The sequence below is a fragment of the Plectropomus leopardus genome, chromosome 19 (genome assembly GCF_026936395.1).
Source record: "Plectropomus leopardus strain MGB_pleo_1.0 chromosome 19, ASM2693639v1, whole genome shotgun sequence".
Taxonomy (NCBI): Eukaryota; Metazoa; Chordata; class Actinopteri; order Perciformes; family Serranidae; genus Plectropomus; species Plectropomus leopardus.
In genome coordinates, this window is record NC_142194.1 from 17,290,357 (window position 1) to 17,312,199 (window position 21,843).

At 37.4% G+C, this 21,843-nt stretch overlaps 2 protein-coding genes across 4 annotated transcripts; one reads left to right on the forward strand and one right to left on the reverse strand.

The window, feature by feature from the left end:
• Positions 1-2,397: 2,397 nt before the first annotated feature.
• On the reverse strand, positions 2,398-6,396 carry LOC148186338 (uncharacterized). 3 transcript variants are annotated; one of them, XM_088070330.1, is made up of 6 exons: positions 6,288-6,370; positions 5,061-5,124; positions 4,559-4,742; positions 4,260-4,447; positions 3,756-3,787; positions 2,398-2,829 (listed from the first exon to the last, which is right to left on the reverse strand). In XM_088070330.1, the coding sequence occupies exons 3-6, from the start codon at positions 4,740-4,742 to the stop codon at positions 2,790-2,792; spliced, it is 444 nt and encodes a 147-aa protein (XP_087926456.1). In that variant the 5' UTR covers positions 5,061-5,124; positions 6,288-6,370; the 3' UTR covers positions 2,398-2,789. The 3 variants fall into 3 exon arrangements, with proteins under 3 accessions (XP_087926456.1, XP_087926455.1, XP_087926454.1); XM_088070329.1 differs by lacking the exon at positions 5,061-5,124 and having other exon boundaries at positions 6,288-6,396; XM_088070328.1 differs by lacking the exons at positions 5,061-5,124; positions 6,288-6,370 and adding an exon at positions 4,937-5,057.
• A 4,364-nt stretch (positions 6,397-10,760) lies between these two features.
• On the forward strand, positions 10,761-20,189 carry LOC121959344 (heparan sulfate glucosamine 3-O-sulfotransferase 2-like). The gene is made up of 2 exons (XM_042508613.2): positions 10,761-11,662; positions 17,130-20,189. The coding sequence occupies exons 1-2, from the start codon at positions 11,169-11,171 to the stop codon at positions 17,746-17,748; spliced, it is 1,113 nt and encodes a 370-aa protein (XP_042364547.1). The 5' UTR covers positions 10,761-11,168; the 3' UTR covers positions 17,749-20,189.
• Positions 20,190-21,843: the final 1,654 nt, after the last annotated feature.

A 21,843-nucleotide genomic window follows, 5' to 3' on the forward strand; every position in this document is an offset into this window, starting at 1 on the left:
GATTACGGCCCTGGCTGGCTCCAGATGCATTGAAGGTAATGATTTTGTTTTGCAGATGCAGTGAACACCAAAAACACAGAGAGATTGATGACACTATTAAAGTGTGGCCAATCTTGTGTTTACCAACTACAGAAACAGAAAAGACTTTATAACCTCAACCCTACACCCTGAAGAAGAAAAAAAAATCACTAAAAGCCTCATTATCAAAGACCAGCAAAGATATATTCTGCAGGAAGAGTGACTCTGCTGGGATTAGAGGAAATTTACAGCAGAGAACTCGAGGACAAGTGACTGGTGACTCCAAACACTCACACACACACTGTTACAGAGTACATTCCATTGAGCACAGCATCAAAAAGTACTTGTGTACTAGTATCATGATTGTAAGATGCAAAAGCTGCAGAGAACAAAATGGCCGAGAAAAGTTTTGACTTGCCAGAAATCTGGGTCAATACATAAAAGAACACTGAGCTTTAAACCATGTTCTGGAAGATTACTATTCCAGGCTCATGTGAATCAACAAAGTCAGCAACACAAAGAGTCAGACCATCATACGATTTACAAGATATCCCAGGGGGATCAGTGTCCAAGCTGATGCTTCAGCAGAATTTGCACACTTCAGCAAAGCATTTTTATTCAAGCACGCAATTTCATCATTAAAGTACCCTCGATCAAATGGAGGAGCAGAGGGGAAGTCAAGGCAGCAAAGTCACTGCTGCAAAACAGTGGGAGACCGGCACGACATACGACATGCTGCCCAGAAAAACTAGTGTTGGCTTGTAAAGCACGCAGAGGACTTGATGTATTGTCTTTAAACATTGCTTTAAGGAGGTCAAATATGTTTACATATGGTTGCCGCTCATTTTAGAAGTGTGCTTGTTGAGACTGTGGTCGACAATGATAATATTTAGATGACTCTCAAGCACTATGTTAGGAATCATATGCAAGTCAAGAAAATATTTTTCTGATTCTAGGGATGATCTGTGTGACGATCAGCCACTTCAGTCCTCACTGAAATATCTCAACAACATTGAAATGGGTTAAAACAAACTATTGTACAGACATTAATATTCCTAAGGGGATGACTTGTACCGACTGAAGTGATCCCCTGACTTTTCATCTGGCGCTGTCATGTAGTTTTTACTAAAAATGTGTCAACTTTTAAATGTATTGCCAAAAATTTGTTACAGCTATTCAAATTCCCCTCAGGATTAATACTTTTTTACTTCACTGCTTTAACATGCTCCAATTAGCTCCACTGTCAGGTTAAAGATTTAAAGGTCTAGTGCGTAGGATTTAGTGGCATGTTGTGGTGGGCTTGCACATTGCGACTAACTGAAACTTCTCCTGTGTGCCAAATGTGTAGAAGAACTATGGAGGCCAATGCAAAAATGCAAATGGCCCTAACTGGAGCCAGTGTTTGGTTAGTCCATTCTAGGTTACTGTAGAAACAACATGGTGGACTCCATGGATGAGAACCCATCTATATGTAGCCATAAACGGCTCATTCTGAGGTAATAAAACACGATTACTAGTTTCAGGTGATTCTACACTAATGAAAACATAGTTAAGTATATCATTTCTGCCAATATATTCCCCTACACACTGGACATTTATTAATCCAATAGTTACCAACACCTGCAGTATTATAGTTACTATAGGCATTCCTAGTAGCCCTAGCTGTACTTTCTGTTTAGTGCCAATTAATTAATGTTAGCATGGTAATACGCAACATGAATGAACCTGGCAGGGCCATAACCACCTATTTGACTTGCCATATATTGTAATAATGGAACCAGTCGTATTGATTGCAATTTGATCCATTTATTAATGTATAATCATACATTTTATTTATAAAATGTATGATTATCATTACATTTGCCAATCATTATTTCACACAGCAGTGCATGGTTGCCTTTTGTAGTATAGCAATTTTTTATTATTTGTATATTTCATCAATATACTGGGGGGGGGTATTTGAATATAATATTGCTTAGGATGATTATACCTGTTAAATATCAATATGTTAACACTGTCACTACACACTTGTGTTAGCATGAGCATTTAGCTCAAAGCATCACTGTGTCAGCCTCCAGCCTCACAGACCTGCTAACATGGCTATAGACTTAGACTCCTGTTCACACTTTTTTTGGGAAGCACTTTAAATGCATTAACATCAGCTTTCACAGGACATTGTCACTGGTGCTAATACACTGCATAAAGCTTCAAGCTGATAATGTGTCACCGTGAGCAGCAGAGCCAGATAAATGATAACGTGACCAATCTAACTGCAGGGGCTTGGACTCTGCAGCTCCATCCCTGTAGGCGACTACAGAATGTCTTACTGATAACTTCAGTGAGAAGGTGTTGCTGATCAGCAGATCATGAAGACCAAAGTAAGCGCATGTATGAAATTGCTTTATTCTGGAATTTACAAGCTGACATTTACTGTCATCCTACAGGCTAATAAGCTTATATCTTACTTTGAAACTAAACAGTGAAACATCTTAAGAAGCATAAAGAATGTGCCATTAACACACTGGAGACTTTAAAACCACAGAGCTGCACATGGTTGTTTAACCAACATAAAGTAACAAAAAAAAAAATTACTGTAGCAGTTGCAGTCATGTATATGCATCAAAATCACTCAAACTGAGTGAAGCTGAAGAGTGGGTAGGTAAGGCTTATATGTGAGTCGCTTGACTTGTTCTCTTTCCTCCAGAGGCCGTCTGAGGAATCTCTTTGTTGGTTTTTGTTTCAGGTCTTCTTGCTTTTTTTTGTTGTTTTTTTTAATGTCTCTGTCTTCCTAAACCTAGGGTACACGGATTTCTGGAAAGGGAAAGAAAACAAAGGATATGATAATATAGCATTTTTTCTGCAAATTTCCCCTTTATGGGCATAGATGGGCATATGCACATGCCTCAGTTATTACAATGGTTGATCATTCATTTCATTAATGTGGTTGTGATTGTGTTCCAGATGCTGCTGTCTAGGGACAATGCCATGAAAATTACTGTCTATTTTTTTGTGTGTGTGAGCCTGTAAAGTCCTTTCAGATGTCATTCTGTGTATCAAGGTTCTAGCTACCTACATAAACATGAAAAACTTGAATTACCCACAACTTCTGGCTCCAGATAGCAGAAGGCTAAACTGTTTATTTTCTTTCCCCCTGTAAAACCCCTTATGTCTCACATTTATTCACAGACTCTCTTTTGAGACGCTCATTTTGAGAAGCTTGTCTTAGTTTTTTGTGGTTGCTTTATTGTGCAGGCAGTTGTTGCCATTGCAAGAATAGAAACTTCTTTCAGGATTTTTCCACCATTGAATCAGGCAAGGAAAATGCGTGCGCATCGGCATTTTCAGAACAGCCAATAGGAAATCCCTCTCTCTGAAATGACGTGTGATTGGAAGAAAATGCCAACCCCATCTTCAATTTTAGTTATTCAGGTACAGTTGTTTTTTTCTCTCTTCTTAGTTTGTTAAGTTTAAAAAACATTATTTTTGTCTCTCACAGTCTTGAACTTTGTTGACCCCTTGTATTTAATACGTAAAAATACAAAATCCCTTAGGTTGAGAATGCTTTCCAAATGGATCTGGAAATTAATATAGCTTCTTACTAGTCTTACAACCAGTCAAAGCACTGTAACACTTCATGTCACATTCACCCATTAATACACATAATAATACACTAGTAGCCAGAGCTACCATACACGGTGCCACCTGCTCATCAGTTAAACCTTCACAAGCACACTCACAATTTGGCGATTGGTGTCTTTGGAAGTCTCAGCTGCAAAGAGGAAAATAAGAAAGAAAAAGGTTAAACTCTTTAATAAATGTAATATACGTACAAAGATTTTAAAAAAAAAAACATATAGAGGGATGGGGATGTTGGGTATATGATTCTTAATAATAAAAGTGGGACATTTAGCATGTACCTCAGCTGTTCTTATTTGAGCCAAATTGTGTATTTTAACACAGATATTAAACAACAGGTGAGAGGGGTCAAAGAACCTTCACTGTCGTGTACAGGCAGGTTTGTATAACTTTGCACATATGTCGTAGGTATAAACATCAGCAGAATTACTTCGTTTCTTGTTATTGTCAGTTAAATTGAACTGTAACACATAAGACTTTACAAATATCCATATAACATATGACAAAACTATCTAAATATTTTGTTAGTCACTAATGCAATGGAATGCATTACTTACCATGTACTGATTAAATAGAGAAGATGCTTTTATTTGTTGTGTGATTACCTTTTCACGGACCTTCTCAACTGCCTTTTCATTGCACCTGCACTTCAAAAAACCCTTTGTCTCAAAAAACAGACAGTCCACGTGGAGTATGACATCACTGTTTCCCAGCTCTCTGTGGTTTGGTAAGGTGTAGTTTTCATTAAAGGTGTGATGCATCGTCACCAGAATCATTTTCTTACATCCTTGTTCTTCAACACAGACAAAAATACAGATCATAATCTGCAACTAAAAGATAAACCATGTATACAGTATAATATAAGTTTTTTTTATCATGTGCAATTGAGTGACTGCATGTTTACCTGAGGCGCTGGATAACGCTGACTCGATGTCAGTCTCATATCGGCTGACAATGGGACAGAAGACAATAGTAACATCACTTTCCTCCAGTGATGTCACCTTTGCACCCTTTTTGGTGAGTTTTTTAACAAATGTTTCATCTGAACCCAAAGTGGTTCCGGCTAGAAAGGTGTGGATTTTTTTCATCTGAAAAATAAATAATTTTAAAAAATGCATCAAAACTAATCTTTATTGAGCCCTAATCATATGTCTGGGGCTCTTTTTTAACAACTCACATAACACACATAAACATAATATTGTCTGTTTGATACTTTTGATTATTTTTATGACAATATCTTACATAAATGGTTTTGAACTGATATCGTGTCTCTGACACCTACTTCAGAAAAGACCCCCAGCTGAAAGAGAATATGTTCACACATGCTTCATATCTGTGATTGTGTTGATAGGACTTTTTACGCTGCTCGACTCTTCCCAAATTTCAAATATGAGATTTCTTCTTACTGATGTTTTATTGCAGTTGGTTCATGTTCATGGTTTCTTTATCTGAGAATGACTTTTTGGCACCCTAAAGGAAAATGTAACATTTCAGTAGGCTGGTAAGTGGACTTAACAGAGAGTGAGCTTTAATGCAGCTGTTAAAACCTCCAAAACAGGCAAGTAACAAAACTCAAAGTAGGAAAAAAAAGAAGAATGCAAACTAAAGATACAATAAAACAAAAATAAACTTGGGGGAGAAATCCAAAACAGAACAGTAGCCAAACCCCCTTTCATCATAATTAGTCCTATATGTTTATAAATGCTATTTAATAATAGCAATAATCAATAGCAAAAACCTTGTTAAAAACATTTGTTAATAAATTTAATGAACAAATGTTAAGAGAAATTCTTAAATGCTATTTTAGAAGTTATCTGGCTAACCGAGTCATCCTTAAGTGCAATAACCCCACTTTCTGGATGGCTGACTAACGGACACTGAAAACAAAACCAAAGATGACATTCGTTGCACTTTCCAATAAATAGTGGGTTATTTTTATTTGTTTATTTATTTGCTTAGTTTATGTACCAGCTGTGAACAAGAGAACATTTTGCAATAAATTTAATTAGGAAGCACGGACTTGACTTTTTATAAAACAAAAAAGTCATTATATTTTCTTAGAATTTTGTATTATATGTACTTTGTCAATTTGATTAATTTTTTTAACAAATACGTGTGAATTTGCTTTTATTAAAGTAACTTTACTTAAAGGTCACCAACAAAAGTGAAAGTAAAAGCAAACCATTACATTTTTTTTTTTTTTTTTGAAAATCCTGCATAGTATGTATTTTACTAAAATAGTTATAGTTCAGCCTTTTCTGGTGTAAAATAACTGGTAACTTGCAAAGCTCTGCGTTCAAAGTAGCTTCCTCAACACTGTTGTTTTTTACACATAAGTCTACAGGCGTGGCGTCTTTAGGACTCCAAACGACGAGTAGACTAGGTCAAGCCCTGTTAATTTTCCTATATAATTCACATCATCATTAACGTTTACAACAAATCTATAGTGGTCTCGAAAGTTTTCAAAGGATTTTACAAAAGGAAATTGGATAAGCAGATGCAACATCATCACCACGGGTTGGGGAAACACTTTCTGACATATTGTAAAACCATTTGTCTTAGACGTCAAACAGCAGCTCTGTAGCATTCAGCATTAATTATTGACACGAATTTAATATTTTGAGTCAACTCACAGTTTGAGTGTTGTCAATTTGTTGTTGTTCCGTATCTCAGCTGCCTCTGAAATGCACAGAAAACACAACGTATTACGCGTCTCAAACTTTCACTTTCACTTTATTTGACATAACAGTCTGGATGCATTTCCACGAACTGACCAGCAGGTGTCAGTGTGGTCACAGTGTTGTGATGTAGATGCTGTTTTAAATCCATCATAGCCCTTATTATTTCAAGATTGAATAATCGCTTTAAATTAAAAATGTTAAAAGTGTTTTAAACAATGTTTTTTCAAAACATTGTTTAAGTTTTGATTTTTTATTGCATCATATTAATAATAATAACAATAATAATAGCAATAATAATAGTCTTTTAAACATAATGTGTGGTGGCATTTGTTTTTGCCTAATTTTATTATCCTACACTAAAAAAAGAGAAACTAAAGATGCAAAATACACATTTAAAGCTATAACAGTAAAATGCATCTTATTATAATATATTAAACTCATGGTGGCTCTTTATCTGTGATTGTTACTGGATCTGCTTCTTTATTCACTGTCAGTGGAGCAGCTACAGATACTAAATGTGTTGGTTTATATTTCCAGTTTTAGCATATCTGTTCATACTGTCAGCATCTGGACAACTCAACCACTTGACTGCCTGAGGTCAGGAATAAATCATTAATTTGGATCGTCTCTTTCAAGCTACATCCAAATTATAACACTGACTCAAAAGTGTCACTGTGACTGAATGTTTGTCACTAAACAAAACAGTGCAGTGTGTGCTATCTCTACAAGGGGGTGTGAACTGTATATGTGGGAGTGATTCTTCACCCATCTGTAATGTAAAGTCGTCCAGATCATCTGTATCTGCACTCAGCATGTCAGGATGAGCTGACGTTTCCTCCTCAGGCTTCACTTACCTCTGACAAATGAGCAGAGCAGCTGACGGGATGGTCAGTGGGCAAATTATGGCCTGAAATATTGAGAAAAGGCAGACATTCAGCTTTAACACACACACACAATTTGTTTTTGTTTGTTTTTCATAAATTTTCAGGCACTTCTGCTAAAATGAACTTTATTTTTCTAACATTTCAACATAAAAGCTGCAATCTTTATTCTCTTTACAGCTTAAATTGCCTTATTTTAAATTCTCTTCTACAAAATATATTTTTTCCCTGTATAAAATGGCAATAATAGCAATATTTCACATTCTGTCACACTACATCAGCCTAAAAAAGATGACATTCTTCTCTCTAATAACCTAAAACAAGACATGTGTTCTGTAAATTAAACTAAGGTTAAAATGATTTAAGGTATCAGCATCCTCAATAAAAACAAGCCTCAGAAACAAGCCGCACACTCAGCAGAGGTGATTATAACATTTAATCACTGAGTCCTATCGTCGAGCTTTGCAGCCTTCTCGCCCCAAGGTTTGATTTACCCGCCCTCTTCCTGAGGAAAAAGCTCATTCACTAGACGGATTGCTGAGCGGACCTCTCCGACCAGCCCCTATAAATCATTCTTTAATCAGAGGCCTCTGAGATTGGGGCGCAGACACCCGTGGGAGCACCGCTGTGACACCTCAACTCCTCCCCGTGCGTCTCTGCAGTTCGGGGAGTTTTTATCCTCTTCTGTTTGCTCCTCGGGCTTGTCTGCATTTGTATCAGTCATGAGGAAACTAAGAGGGATGACCCGCCCTGCACTCCCTGCTCACACTGACACCGCAAACACTTCTTCTGTTTGAAAGGGAGTGATGCCAAAGAAGACTAGAGATTCGATTACTGGTTTGAGGCAGAGAATGTGAGCTCTGGGTCAGTGCTGGATTACAAACTGGGAAAGCAGGAAACAGAGTGGGGACAACAGGGGGTTAATAGGGGCCTGGCAGCTAATTTTTGCCCTGGGGTCCCCCCAGTAGGTTAACCCGGCCATGCTTTGGTTTCCAAAATGTGGGACCCCATCCAAAAATCCCTAGCAGTTCTGTAGCTACTACATCACAAAGGAGGAGGTCTGACAACTGTGGTCAGAGTTTTTTCTTGTTATCTGCAAGACAGACAATAAAAAATATTACATAACAGAAAAGATGGGTGTTCCAACAGAGGAAGTTCATGAACCTATTTGGGCACAGTTAACCTGACGTTGTTTGTTATTGTCACCAGTTTGATTCGAGGATCAGGAACATTTTTTCTGTCAAGTCAGGAGGAATAAAGTCAAATAGTTATGGTTAGTTATGCATTCATGGAATACAAACACAACTACAATCCAATGTATTGCTGCAGTCTACAGTTCTATATAGTGCAATAATGCACACAGTGACCAGATATTTGTAATACTGAGTAGAGCAGCCTTTTTATAAAATTAACCTTGTATGCCACACGTAACTGTTGACATATGTGTGTGTGTGTGTGTGTGTGTGTGTGTGTGTGTGTGTGTGTGTTTGTGTGTGTGTGTGTGTGTGTGTGTGTGTGTACTTGAATTTATTTATTTTTTGTATATTTTTATCTAAATGTGAAGCATTTTGTAACTCTAGGCCTTTAAAAGTGCTATATAAATAAAACATTATTATTATTATTATTATTATTATTATTATTATTATTATTATTATTATTATTATGTTGTTGTTGTTGTTTTTGTTGTTGTTGCTACATATTAGGGCTGCAACCATAGGCATAGATTTCTGGGTGGGTTGCAAGGGACATGTACCTCTCAGTATTTAGAACATTTGCATTTGTCCCCCATATTAAAAACATTAAAGTACCAGAGTACTTTTATTTTGATTAAATTAAAGATGTTTGCATCTTAAATTCACCAGAATGCAGAACATTATGTGTTTGACCCCCAGCTTCCCCCGCTTTTTAGGCCTTGTGTCCCCCATCTCAATGCTAAAATGAAATATGAAATCTATGCCCTTGGCTGCAACAGGTATTTGCACCAGCAATTAACTCAGTGGTAACTGCCTCAATGAATAACTTTGGATTAAATAATATAACATCAAAAGATAGAAAAACAAATAAAATCAAATAAAAGTTTGTGTAGTTACAGTGTCAAAAAAAAAATACAGTTTGATTTAATAGTGCTATGAAAAGTGAAAATCAGCATTTAAGAGGACGGAACAAGTGATTTTCTGGTAATTTCCATAGAAAATGACTTAAACCATTAATCATCAAAATAGATTCCTGCCACTTCACTGAGTGATTAATCAACTCTTTTTTTTTAGTTTTACTACCTAGGTGTCATCAATAACTCAGTTTTAGCTGATAGTCATGGATGGATTACTGAACAGGCCTAACACACAAGCCCAGGGGCCTACATCTACACATTTTCCCTAAAATTACTGTAACATGCACTCACCAGAAAACAGATGTAAAAGGAACACAGATAGATGAAAAATGCCTGAAAGGGGAACAAAATAATTACAAAGACACAATAAAACAACAAAAAAGACACAAAATGACCTTAAAGATACGAAACCAGATAAAGATGCATAACAATAAAATAGATGCAAAACAACAACAATAAAAGATGCAAAACCACAAAGTCTGTGGGTCTTGCTCATATGTAGGAGAGGTGGTGGGGCCTTTTGAATATCTGTGCCCAGGAGCCCATTGTGTGACAATCCGGTCATGCTGATATGAACACTGGACAATCTGAGTGCTTTTAAAAGGTTCAAATTATTATTTTGGAATGAGTTGTTGAGAATCCAACCACAAGGCTTATTAAGGCAACTATTTTGGAGCTTTTGATCATATTACATGATCATTCTCAGCAGGCGGAGCTTACCCAGTTGTCATTGAATTATAGATGTTGAATTACTGATGTTCAACATTTTATAAATGCTTTTTCTGAGCACTGTAAGGACAGATTTTAAGCACAGGGTAATACTGACTGAAATAAAACTCAACAGGCAGCTGGATGATACAAAGTTAAAGCTGGATTTGGATAAACGATAAATAAAACAAAATCTGAATATAATCAGAACACAGAAATGTAACCTGGGGCCACATAAACAGATAAAAAGGAAACTAGTGCTGATTAAACTAACACTGGATGACTCAGCTTCCTGTGGATGGATGGTGCATTTGCTGAAAGTTAAGGTCATGAAAGTATTATCAAGAACTGTGATTGAGGTTATGAATGTTTATGGATGCGTTTTATCCTGAGGTTCAGACTTCTCATGTGCTGTTGGTGTGAATGTGAATCAATCATTCCATAAAATGTCACCACTCTGTTTTGATCATAGGTGTTGCTTCATCCTCGCCACCTACATCAGCCACATTTAAACTTATTCAAATTATATACTGAATGTCATCTTGCAGGGAAAAAAACATTCACATATGGGGATGCATTCAACTGGCAAAAAGATATACGCTTCCATGTTTACTTATTCAGCAGCTATATTCTGGATGTTGTGGCAAAAAAGGGGGGTCGGCGTTATGGGAAGTGAAGTCAGATGAAGAATGAGAAAAGAGAGCAAAATACTTTTTTTTTTTTTTTTTTTGAAATGCAAAGATGCTGTGACGTCACCGTGTTGAAATATTTTTCTGTCGCTCAGCCGGTTTGGAGCTGTCAGAGCGCGCACTCCCACTGCTTTTCACTCGTGCGTGGTGGCCATGGAGACGTCCAGGAGTTTTACAGGAGGGTGTCATTTCCAAACTCCGTGCGCAGCGAAGGATGCCTTTTCAATTAACGAACTGAAGAGACGGGACGCAGGTGGATTGTGTTAATGTGCTCCGCGATGAAGTGATGGAAGTGTTGATTATCAACTGACAGGACGCAGAAGTTGTCTGATTTTTTCTCTTCTTTGGAGACAGTCGACACTTCAGCCACTTCAGCGACTTAAACAATCAGAAAAAGGACGGAATTAGAATTAGAAAACCATGCACTGTTCATATCCATGGAGAGATGGCATGCGTGCTCCTCTTCAGTCGACTTCTTCCCTTCTCACACCGGCTCACAAGAACATCCATTTGCTTATTATCTCTTTTTCTTTCTTATTTGTGCTACTGTGCACTATTCCCAGCCGAAACCATCATGCAAAAGGCAGGTGATCCGACGCCCAGTTGTCAGCGCGTCCTGGCCGATGGAGCCAAAAGGCGCATTCAGAAATCACCGTCCTGCGTTTTGCCGCTGGATGCGAGACCGAGCAGTGTCGAAGCATCTCGGCTGAAAAGCGACCAAAGACCTGCTTCTACTCTCCGCGTCGACACGCCCAGTCCTCCCATGGGCAACTTAAAGTTTGGGAATAAAAAGTTGCCGAACGCAATTATAGTCGGTGTGAAAAAAGGAGGCACCAGAGCTGTTCTTGAGTTCATAAGGATTCACCCGGACGTGCGAGCGGCGGGCACCGAGACACACTTCTTTGACAGGAATTATGATAGAGGCCTGGAGTGGTACAGGTAAGAGCATGTCTCACCTGTACAGGTGCATGTATTGTATGTCTGTAACAGGGTTGCAACATGAGATTTTCCCAGTATTATAATCTTCTTAGAAAATATTGGTTACACTGTATTACACATTTATTATTACTATTAGTTAAAAATGACTCTTAAAGGAATAAAAAAAAACGATGGCCAAAAGAAAGGGGGAAAACAAGAGTTTCCTTTTTGGCAATAGGCTAAATAAAATAAAAGTGAGATTCTCCATCCAGTTACATTTTTTCCAATACCATAGTTTAAAAAAATGCACATTGTTATATAACCATCAATATTTTTTACTAAGCTATACCCACATACTACTGTATAAAATAATGGACCTGGCCACCATGATGTCACCCATTGGTTGAGTGATGTATTTTGGCAATCACCATCTTGAATTTTTGGAGCCAGAAGTTACCATTTTTTGACCAAGCCCTTAGGAACAGCACCAGGCTTTGAAGCAAATAGTGGCCAAAGGTGGAATTATACTGTTCATGTCCATCAGGTGATGCCATGGGTCCCAAAAAGACTTTTTCCAATGGACGTACATTTTGAAAGAGACAGCTGTAAATCAGTGGATACTTTTTTTTTGCATCAAAACCCCCATTAAATTATTCCTTTCACTCTGATAATTGTCCAATGACATTTTGAAAGTCTAAAAGTGTTGCATAATGAATTGGACATGTAATGAATAATTGTACCCCCATTCAATTTAGCAGAGCGCTAAACTGCAAAATAGCCATTTGGCTGGCAGAAGTTAGCCACTCAACCACCCTTATCTGTGCTCAGCCATTGTAAGTCTCTAGTTCACTTGCTCTATGAGACCCATATTGCGGAACAACTGAGTAATTTCCACTGAGCAACTTTCGTAGGAATGAATAGAGCCCTAAATGCTGTGTCCGGGTCTCAAAGTACATTCATGATTTTAACAAGAGGAGACTGTGCTAACACCTCACAGATAGCACGTCAATAAAAGCTGCCTTGCCCTAAATTATACATAACTTTAAGCTTTAGTAAAATGTAGACAGGTGAGTTATAAAAAAAACATCCATCCCTTGTACCGTTGTCATGAATGTTGAAATTAGCTATAGAAACCAATTCCGTTATTTGTACCAGGCTGTAGACATGTTAATTTCTGCTGTAAAGTTGGGCATTGTAACATGGCCGTCAGTGGGGACTGACTCACTTCTGTAGCCAGCCTCAAGTGGCCATTCAAAGAACTGCAGTTTTTGGTGCTTCCGCTTTGGCTTTGTTCTTCAGCCTCAGAGGTTGCCACTTGGGCATACTGCTGCAACACTAATCTGTAATCAGTAGTAGACAATTAAAACGGAATTACACTAGTGACTGTTTTGCATTTCAGTAGGAGGGATGAGTAATTAGCAGCCTTAATTAGCAAAAGTAGCCTTTTCATTTGGCTGGGAACCTCAAAGACTCCTGGGAGTCTCTGGACACTTAAGGCTGGTGGTCAGCTGTGCTTGTATCCGTAAATGCATGTATCTGCCAAAGCTTGGTCTCTCCAGCCTAACTGAGTGATGATGATAAATAAAATCATGTCAAATGTGTTACACAGTAAAAGAAAAATTCCTCTCTAATCTAATGGAAGATGTTGATATTTGGCCAGTGCAGATGTCTTTTTTAATTCCAAATTCCCACAGTGTAATTTAAATTCAAAACTGTGCTTAAAACCAATATTTCCAAACTACTCACTTCAGCTGCAACAGCTGTATATTATTTGATATAGATTTTAACAAATGCTGTCCTATGCTCTGTTGCTTATTGTACGTTTTATTGGAGATTTCATTGATGTTTTACAACTCGTCCTTTGTTGCTTATTGTGTTTTATTACCGGATTGTATTATATTATATTATTGGATGTAGGCTTTCAAATATAGCTATCGTGTGGCTTTTTTCTCTTTTGTTGAAAAGCTGTTCCTTTATCTATTACTTGGTGTGTTTCGAGTCAACATACTTATTTCAGTTTTGTAGTGATGGAATTGCATCTAAATAAAAAAAAAATAAAAAATACAATACAAATTTAAAAAAAAAAAAAAAAGAATTAAAAGAAAGTCTAAAGCTGAGGCAAATGCCTCCTGCCAGTTATTGTAGCACAAGTGCTTCTGAATATGATAACCACATTAAATCAGCTGCTTACTGTCAAACATGCGATTTTTCCCCCTCCCTCCCATCAGTGCCTCTCTGTGTGTACATTATGTTTTGAGGTGAGTAAACACACTGGATGTTTTTCCTGGAGTCCCTCGGCTCATTTCACGTTCATATTGCGGGAAACTTTTCGAGGCCTGAGCTCTGTTTACATCAGCACAAAAGTGGCCTTCTTGTTTTGATGCACTGTAGAGCAATTCATCAGATTTCTCATAAAATCTAACCTCTAGAGGCAAACATTGTAAACTGCAGCGTGCGGGCCTGCTGTCGCTGGCAGGCCTCTGAGCTATTGTCTTGTTTGTGTATATGGCAATTAAACTAGTCTCAAAATGAATGTTGAAGTAAAGGATTCATTTCTAAAATGAAGCAACTTTAACTAAGTGAAACTAACTCAGAGAGTTTGTATTTATGCATGAAACATTCATATAATTATTCAAACAGCCTCATTACAGGTTTAGACCAGAAATGTTCTGGTTTAGTTATGAAATATCGTGCACAAATGCAGCAAACCAATCACGCACAAACACTCACACATCATCTCCCAAATGCACGTCATGTTAATGATTGGCTGTCATGCAGCCTGCAGGAGGGATATGTATCAGCAGTATTATAAAATAATTATAAACTGAAAGTATCTCCACTAATTGGCACTCTTCAGGGCTGAAGCCCTTTTTATCTCAGAGACGTGTCTAAGAGATGTGGACCAGATGTGAACTCTCCTATTACCGTAGTTTGTCAGCTGTCGAAGCTGGCGAGAAAAAAGGTCAAATGCCAACTCGTTGACTTTTGAGGGTTGCTTTCCAAACAAACAGTTGCTTCTCAGGAAACTTTTATTTAAATAAACACTCATCAATAAAGACCAAACTATTGTTTTATATAGTCATAGTCTCATCCTTGATGTGCAAATCGGCAGTGCTAAATCTACAGCAGATACAAACAAACAAATGAACAGATGAGTTATTTCACAGGTTGTTTTGGGCAATGTAAAGACAGGAAATTTAGTTGCATGCTCTTCAGTGGTCTGAGTCCATTTTGGTGCTCCAAAATTCATTCTCCAGCTATTTCAAACACTTGTATGTGTCATTTATCTAGTTTACCAGCTAAATTACCAGCTGTAGTTAAGACATGGCATACTGCATACTTGCGTGTTTGTCAGTTATGTACCCATCTAATCCATCATCCAAATTCACAGTTAAAGCTGCTGTGTATGATCGTTAAAAACGCATTAAAATCATTTGAAAGATGCTCTAAAATTTAAAAACATATAATTATTCAAAGGTAGACCTGCAACAATTAGACAATTTATCAATTAGTCAATGGACAGAAAACGAATATGCAATTATTAATCAATTATTGGGTTAACCCTTTGAAACTATTAAAGGTTTACAATGTTTTAACCACCAACCACTCACACCCCCCATCCCCCTGTCCCGACACCGCCGACCAGTGAGTTCACTACATTCTGCAGGCTGTCCTGCCATTTTCATTTTCAGTCTCCTCAATACACAAAAAAATCACGAGAACAAAAGATAAGACAACCATATACCTTCTGAATTCATGTTTCTCTCTTTTACCGAACTAAGAGGTTTGCTGAAATGCCTTGTTAAGTCTCTGCAAACACACTTATTCAAACTTAACAGAAGCAAAATAAAACTCATTTAACCATCTTGGTCAGTCTTGATAGTCGCAGACTTAATTATTCTACTGTTCTAACAATCAGACACTCTGGTTTGGTTGAAATAATCCCTAAATTCATAGGGTTTGATGTGAAAATAAACTTTCCCCTGCGGTCCTTCTGCTCTCTCTTTGCTCCAGTCTTGTTCTCTTCACTATTTGCGGTCAGCTCAGTTGCCTGTTGCACCACACGACCTCAGCTAAACATCCTCAATAGCCTCTCCAGTATGAAGTTGATAGAAAGATATAAATCGGAATTTTTGACAGCATTTAAAAATCCCACCATCGGGATTGTTTATAATACTGTGTGATACTGTGATACTGCCCATGCCCGATGAATATTATATTCCATTTCTGTCAATATATTTCCTCTAAATCCAACACAGTAGACCATTATGTCATACTAGGTATACAATTCAAACATCCTCATGTTCAATGCTTTCAAATGTAAAAAATGAGCTCTGTCCTCCTCCTTATGATATAGTCAATTGAATATTTCAAGGTTTTGGACTGTCAATCGAAAAAAAGCAGACAGCTCATCACAAGAACTTGGGACATAGAAAATTTCAATGGACATTTTCACATGGAGGTTAAGGTGCCTTAAGATTCTATTCTCTGATACAAAATGTTAAGTTAAAGTTATAAGAGGGAATTAAATAAAATCCTTTGCATTTGATTGCAGAAATGAAATGTGAGCAGAATCAAAGGTAAGAACAATACAGAGCCACAGTTGACTGTTGGCTCCACACATACTACTCCCTTGTTTGATTTGGAGAAGGACCTTGAAAACAAGGTTTTTGCCCACTAATATCCAAAAATATCCAAAAGATTTTGATATATAAAATACTCTGATTCTGATTTTGGACATATATTTAGCATATAACACAAGAGATAAATGATCGACTAACACAGGGACGCAGGATTAAAACTGTGAAGTTATACTTCTAATTTCCCTGGGTCTTCAACAGTTTCCTGATTAAGCCCAAAACAAAAATTAGTAGTATCATTTTCAGTCATGAATATAATTGTTATTTGCTGTGCTATTTACAGGCTGTTTTTCAATTCTGTCCTTGGTCTTTGATGGTTTCCAGTCAAATTTTTACTCTGTAAAGACATACCTGTTCATTCATTTCTTTCAAAGACAACAGTGGCCTAGTTTGAAGACCCAGAAGTAACCTAACAGAGTCACTCAGCTATATGTGTTCTGTTTGCATTCATGGTGATTTATTACTCTTGAACCACGTTGGGCTGATGCACAGGAGAGCTGTCGGCGAGACAAGTCTCCTGTGACAACAGACTACTATGACTCCGTGTCCTGTTATCATTTACATCAAGAAACTGGGTTCATGTCCAAACTGGAGCTTCTCAGTTAGGGTGGTTTTTGTACCTTTGAAAACTCACTTGTGTAATCCTGCCCTAAATAGACATCTAATATACACTTTTTACTTTGGACTGAGTGAATGCAAGGACATTGCGTCCTCTGTGTGTGAATTTGTTAGCCTTTGTGGTAATGTGAGGAATTCAAAACACCAAGAAAATGTCATAAAAATATACCTAAAGTAATGTGAATGTAAATGAGAAACCTTCCTCTTATTTTGTGTTTTCTTTCACTCAGAGGTTTAATGCCAAGGACACTTGAAAGCCAAATCACGATGGAGAAGACACCAAGCTACTTTGTGACAAAAGAGACACCGCCCCGGATCTCGGCCATGTCACGAGAGACCAAACTCATTGTGGTGGTGCGCGACCCAGTCACTCGAGCGATATCAGATTACACTCAGACTTTATCCAAAACTCCCGACCTGCCGAGCTTCCAAGATCTCGCCTTCAGAAACCAGAGCCTGGGTATTGTGGACACGTCCTGGAACGCAATTCGGATCGGCCTGTATGCCCTGCACCTTGAAAACTGGCTCCGCTACTTCCCCCTGGCTCAGATCCACTTTGTGAGTGGAGAGCGTCTTATCACGGACCCAGCAGGGGAGTTGGCTCGGGTGCAAGACTTCCTTGGGTTAAAGCGCATTGTCACAGACAAACACTTCTATTTCAACCGCACCAAGGGCTTCCCTTGCCTTAAGAAGCCGGAAAGCAGCGGCTCGCCTCGCTGCCTGGGCAAGTCCAAGGGCAGGACACATGTACAGATAGACAGAGATGCTATTGAACAACTGCGAGACTTCTATAGACCTTACAATGTCAAGTTTTATGAAATGGTGGGTCATGATTTCAAGTGGGAGTAGAGGTTTGAGAAATATTTTTAAATGATAAAAAAGGAGAGATTTGTGTCCTGCAAACTCAGAAATGGTTTGCCTGCATTAAAAAGATAATTCAGGTTTTTTGAAGTAAGGTTGTTTGGGGTACCTACCCATAGACAGTATATTACATTACATGTCAGGTGGCATGTCTTCAGTTTGGAGAAGCTGGCTGGAGTCCAACACAGAGGCAAAGCAATGTACTGCTGTTGAGGGGTTGGCAACAAAACATATTTTAGCTAACTGAAACTAGACGACCTGAAGACATGATACCAACCGTGTCGTGTTTCTCAGGAAGAGGGCTAAACAATGCTCCAATTTTAGGCTAAATTTTGGTGATGGAAAAGTGCTTGACCTCTGCACCCAAGATATCTGAATGAAAATGGTTTCTGTCGGTACCCATGAGTCTCCCCTTTACAGACACGCCCACTTGATGTTAATCCCATGCAGTTACTTGCTCTCATTTGATTCCTAATCAAGACAATCTGGTATGACTTGCTTTACCTTGTCAATACGAACTTCAGAACTGTTTTAAAAATGAAAATAATCGAATTTAAAAGAAAAAAAATGTTTGACAGTCCTACTTTTTGGTTAATTCGATATGTACCCATCTAATCCAATATCTAATATAGCATACATTTACACCGATATTGATTTTTTGGGACTCTTTTGTAGGTGGCTATAATATGTTCTGTTGCTGATTCCATCCACAGCAGTACATTGCTTAGCTTCCGTGTTGGAGGTGACCACACTGACATCTACTGTATGCAAAACACTGAAGTACCTCTAAAACCTCACCTCGAAATATCGGAACTATCCCTTTAATATGACATGGCTAAGGGGGATAGCTAACTATCAGCAGGCTCCAGACAATTTTCGAGTGAAACAGCAAAAGCAGTACTATTTTTTGAAGTGACACTAATGAATAGAGCAAAATCTAACATGACACTGCTTATGCACTTGTAATGATCACTTACCAGCCGGCATCAACGTCCTGTTTGTTGCCAGATATAGCCGTCATCTCAGCTTCAGGATCACATGATTTCTGTTCCTGTTACTTTGTATTATTGCTGACTAGATTCCTCATTTGCTGACTGGTTTAAAAAGAAAATATTCCAGGGAATGGGATTAGTTCCTCTTAAAACCTGCTTCACTAATCAAGGCAGGGCTTGAAAGCAAGACCTTGGAAAATGTCAGTGAAGTCTTCAGGGAGAGCAGAATTAAGCTGCAGCACTGTGGTGGTGAATCTGAAATGTAAAGCCATAATGCTAGAGTATGAACCACCTAATATCTTTTACTGTTGGTCTCATCAGTTTCTATACAGGGCCGAAGGTTTTCTGTCTTATTCTTTCCAGCATGAATCGGGTAAATTAGTATATGCTGCAACATGCAGCACTTCACTTTGTTCTCTGTGCTTTTTTGCAAAGTCTATGTTTATATTTTTATTACAAAAGTATTTAATCACTGCCTTAGCCACAATGCTTGTCCCTGAACTTCATTAAATGAAAGAGGAGCACAAATACATTTGAAATCATTAATTTTGTCTCATCTGATACCTGACATAGGAACATCATTGTACTAAACATCCCTTTTCACATCGAGTTAGTGAAATTGTGGTTTTCAGAAGATTAGACCACTTACAGTTCTCACATCCGTCAGACGTGTTGCTACTGAAACATACCCTTTGTGGTTTATTGCATTCTGTACGGTTTGTTGTGTGCCTCAGTGGTGGTTGGTGGATGAGTGGGTGTAGGTGTAAGGAATTTCAATCACTTTTCAAAGACAAAGCAGGGAACACCTAGTCGTGGCAGGTTATCAAATAGATTCTGGGACTGCATGTCACATGATTGCAGTGAAAAGTTTGGATTTGGGTACATGGTATGAATACTGAAGCCAGACTGTTTGAGCTTGAGCCAAACTGGTAAAATACTGCAAAAACAAAGGAAGGGGAAGTGTACTGTAAATGATTAGAAACAAAAATTCCATATCACAAAACATGATAGTAAAGGTAATACTTTAGATTACACTTTGATTTTACACTTTAGGCTAAATGAAAAATTATTTGGTGTGTTTGATACCAATATACTGTATGTACAAGGGGAAACGACCAGAGTTCAGAGAATAAGTGGGAATGATTTTATTGAAGAGGGACTAAGAAATAAATTACAATGCAGTATTTTTTTTAATCACCGAGATCCTACGTAATGGTTACAAGTTATGGTAATATTTTAATGGGAAACAAGGCAGACGAGCCATAGGAGTGCCATAAAAAAAAACATAAATCTATAAAAGAACAAGAAATAAATCTGGAAATATTAAAAATATATAAAATAATAGACAAGTACATACAAATGCAGAAATATAAAGATAAATAACTCAAAGAAGTGATGAATGAGGACATTCTTAATAAATTAATAATGCAGAAATACAGAGATAAATAAATAAATAAAAACGAAATGTAGAAATATTTTGATGAATAATAAAATATAAAAGAATTATAAGCATTTTTGTGTATTTCTATATTAGTTTTTTCATGTATTTATGTATATATTTATTCAAATATTTGAAAGAAATGTATTTATTTATTATATTAATTACATTTTGTATTTATTTATCTTCATGTAATATAATTTATATATATTATGCCTTTATTTTTTCCTTATTCCTGACCCAATTGATTTTGATTTCACTTTTACTGTTGCTATTTCTCAACAGGCAAAGCTGCTTATTTTGGGTGAGCCTTCCTGCCCATTCTGGATATTCAGTTTCTGCACACATACATCTTGCTTTGGCGGGAGCTTTTCCTCCACATACTGAGCAAGTGTTTAAAGAACTTGATGGACACCTCTCCTTAACTCTTGTTCTGCTTACACCATGATGTTTCCCAGTCTGATTTAAAGCACTACCACATTCATATTGCGCATGCACAAGTCACCATCAATTCTACTTCATGTTGTCCATGCCAAATAGCTCCAAGCCAAAGCAGTATTTATGTGTACAAGTATTGACTGCTCAGTCTGGGCAGGAAGGCCCACCCAAAGTAAGTCAACTGACATTTTGGCCCTTTAAGGAATAACATAAGCAATAGGGAATATGCTAAGGGGAAAAGATAAAATAGATAAAAATAATCATATGAAAAATAAATAACTTGATTTTTTTGAAAAAGTAATTTACATGCAAAAAATAAATATCTAACCAAAAATATCTGGTTAAAATAAATCGATGAATACTTGTGAAAACAAATGAAAATGCTTATAGTTCTCCTTCTATAATTTTAATTTGTCTTTATATTTTCACATTTATTTATTATTTAATTTCTCCTTATACTTCCACATTCTTTTATTATTTTTTCTTCTTTTCATTTACAATTTTTTTATTCACTTATTTATTCTTTTGTTTATATTCACACATTTACTTTATTATTCTTTTACAGATTTATTCTCATTTAAGGCACTCTGACAACTCCCTATTTGCACTCATCACATGCAAAACTAAGCAATCATATCAATATCATAAAATGTAGATCCTACACAAGAGCAAGCAGCCACATTGACAGTGCATATAGACCCTGAGGGTTCACTGAAGTAGAGAAATACAGAGCAGCGGAGACTTACGCAGCATTTTAATGTGAATCTTTCAATATCTCAAGTAAGAGACATTGAAACACTGAACTCTGAGAATATGTTTCCTTAACTAATAATACTCATTAATAATGATTTCTCTCCCAGTGAAATGTAGGACATGTTGGTCCTCTCTGTTATCTACATACCTCTGAAGTCTAGTACTTTTATCTGTTTGAATACTACTGCATCTGAAGCCCTATTGAAATTCACATGTAACTGAGTATGCTTTGAAGATTTCTTGGTGTTTGACACAGAAATACAGAAAGTGGAGCTCAGGAAGCCTAAAACCTGCTCTTGTTTTTACTCCGCTGTATGTTCAGTCTCTCTCTCTCCATATTCTTTGCATCTGCTGCAAATGCTCACATTGTTAAGAGAAGAATCGTGAAAGATGCTCCACTCTCTGTGACCCTCTCTCAGCCCAGACGTCTACCTTTTTTTCTCTCGCTCTCTCCTCACAGCT

Excerpts from the sequence above, each read along its gene's own strand:
- LOC121959344 (XM_042508613.2), top strand. The coding sequence starts at position 11,169 with ATGGCATGCGTGCTCCTCTTCAGTCGACTTCTTCCCTTCTCACACCGG. Across the intron at positions 11,663-17,129 it reads AGAGGCCTGGAGTGGTACAG|AGGTTTAATGCCAAGGACAC; the intron begins GTAAGAGCATGT and ends TCTTTCACTCAG.
- LOC148186338 (XM_088070328.1), bottom strand. The coding sequence starts at position 4,978 with ATGTGTGAACATATTCTCTTTCAGCTGGGGGTCTTTTCTGAA. Across the intron at positions 4,448-4,558 it reads AGCGTTATCCAGCGCCTCAG|AACAAGGATGTAAGAAAATG; the intron begins GTAAACATGCAG and ends TCTGTGTTGAAG. Across the intron at positions 3,788-4,259 it reads TTGAGAAGGTCCGTGAAAAG|CTGAGACTTCCAAAGACACC; the intron begins GTAATCACACAA and ends TCCTCTTTGCAG.